The following is a 1,243-nucleotide window of genomic DNA, read 5'->3' as shown; positions in this document are numbered from 1 at the left end:
TGTTTAAAAAAACTGAGGCTGCATGAAAATTACAGGAGCGTATCATAATCAACATCCAGTGAAGGTGCACTACCTACAAGATGATGTTTGACTGAAATTTCCATTTCCTAGTTTGGCTTGAGAAGAGGAAAGTGGAAGGAAAACACCAGCTAAAGAACCTAAACATCTCAACAGCAACAAACTCCACGTTTAACACAGACACCTGTAGAAACAGTGCGGATGAGAGCGTTTTCCTAATTTCCTTTCAATTTCTCTTTCCACGATTAGATTCATACTGTTTCATGGAGTTTCCATGGCTTACCTCCATTTTTTCATTTCTTACTGCTTCAGTCTTTCCTCATTTCATGTCTGCTTGCTTTAGGCTTCCTCCTCCTCACTGCGGTTTTAAAACACTGCTCATTAAAGTCACTGCACTGTGATTCTTTGCTTCCAGTTGAACATGCTTTCATTTCTACCTAATGCTCGGTACATTTCCATGCATCACAAGTCAAAATCCTCAAAATATTATTTGGTTTGAAGACCAAAGTAGAAGTGTGGCCATGTCAAATGTGCTCAACAGCTAAGAGAAAGCCCTTCAGCTCTGGATCCCCTGACCTGGCTCTCGGTAGGTCTGTCAGGAGGGTCCTTGTGAATGGCCATCTGGTAGAGTTTGTACACTTGGTACGAGGCGTCAAATGAAGCTTTGAACTGTGGACTTGGAGGGTTGGAGCGCACTAGCCTCACCTTCAACATGAGGATGAGCATCAGAGGGTTAAACAGAAAAATGACAGATTGTTTCCAAGAAACACGCCAAGATAAAGTTCATAGTACAGCACTGCAGGAGAACCGTGAGCGTGGAACATCTTATGATTTGGAATGGAAACAGGTTAAAAATAAATTGTACATGCAGTTTTTTTTATAGCACATGGGTGAATATCATAAAACAGGTCAAGAACATGTCTGGTTAAAAAAATAAATACATTTTAAAAAATAAAAGAAAGAAATATGAAATCAAATTTGGCCAAAAGGAAATAAAAACAATTTGTACATTTATAATTTTTCGATATTATCACTTTAATTACTTTTTTAAAGAATAATACTCTTTATTTGGCCAAAAGGAAATAAAAACAATTTGTACATTTATAATTTTGCGATATTATCACTTTAATTACTTTTTTAAAGAATAATACTCTTTACTAGAGCCCGACCGATATGGGGTTTTTTGGGGCCGATACCGATACCGATATTAGGGAGTAAAAAAAGG

General features: G+C 37.3%; 1 protein-coding gene across 7 annotated transcripts in view; it reads right to left on the bottom strand.

The window, feature by feature from the left end:
* The window catches only part of LOC107679187 (arginyl-tRNA--protein transferase 1-like), a 98,951-nt gene that overhangs the window by 71,984 nt on the left and 25,724 nt on the right, over window positions 1-1,243 (bottom strand). For 5 of the 7 annotated variants that reach the window (XM_016474697.1, XM_016474700.1, XM_016474699.1 and 2 more), the window contains exon 7: window positions 595-723. The exons of the other annotated variants lie outside the window; for them this stretch is intronic. In XM_016474697.1, coding sequence (XP_016330183.1) covers window positions 595-723 — 129 coding nt within the window. The remainder of the gene's footprint in view (window positions 1-594; window positions 724-1,243) is intronic. 7 annotated transcript variants of the gene reach the window in all.

The sequence above is a fragment of the Sinocyclocheilus anshuiensis genome, unplaced genomic scaffold, assembly GCF_001515605.1.
Source record: "Sinocyclocheilus anshuiensis isolate Anshui unplaced genomic scaffold, SAMN03320099.WGS_v1.1 scaffold300, whole genome shotgun sequence".
NCBI lineage: Eukaryota > Metazoa > Chordata > Actinopteri > Cypriniformes > Cyprinidae > Sinocyclocheilus > Sinocyclocheilus anshuiensis.
Note: the sequence above shows the minus strand (reverse complement) of the source record. Positions and strands in the feature narration are given on the sequence as shown.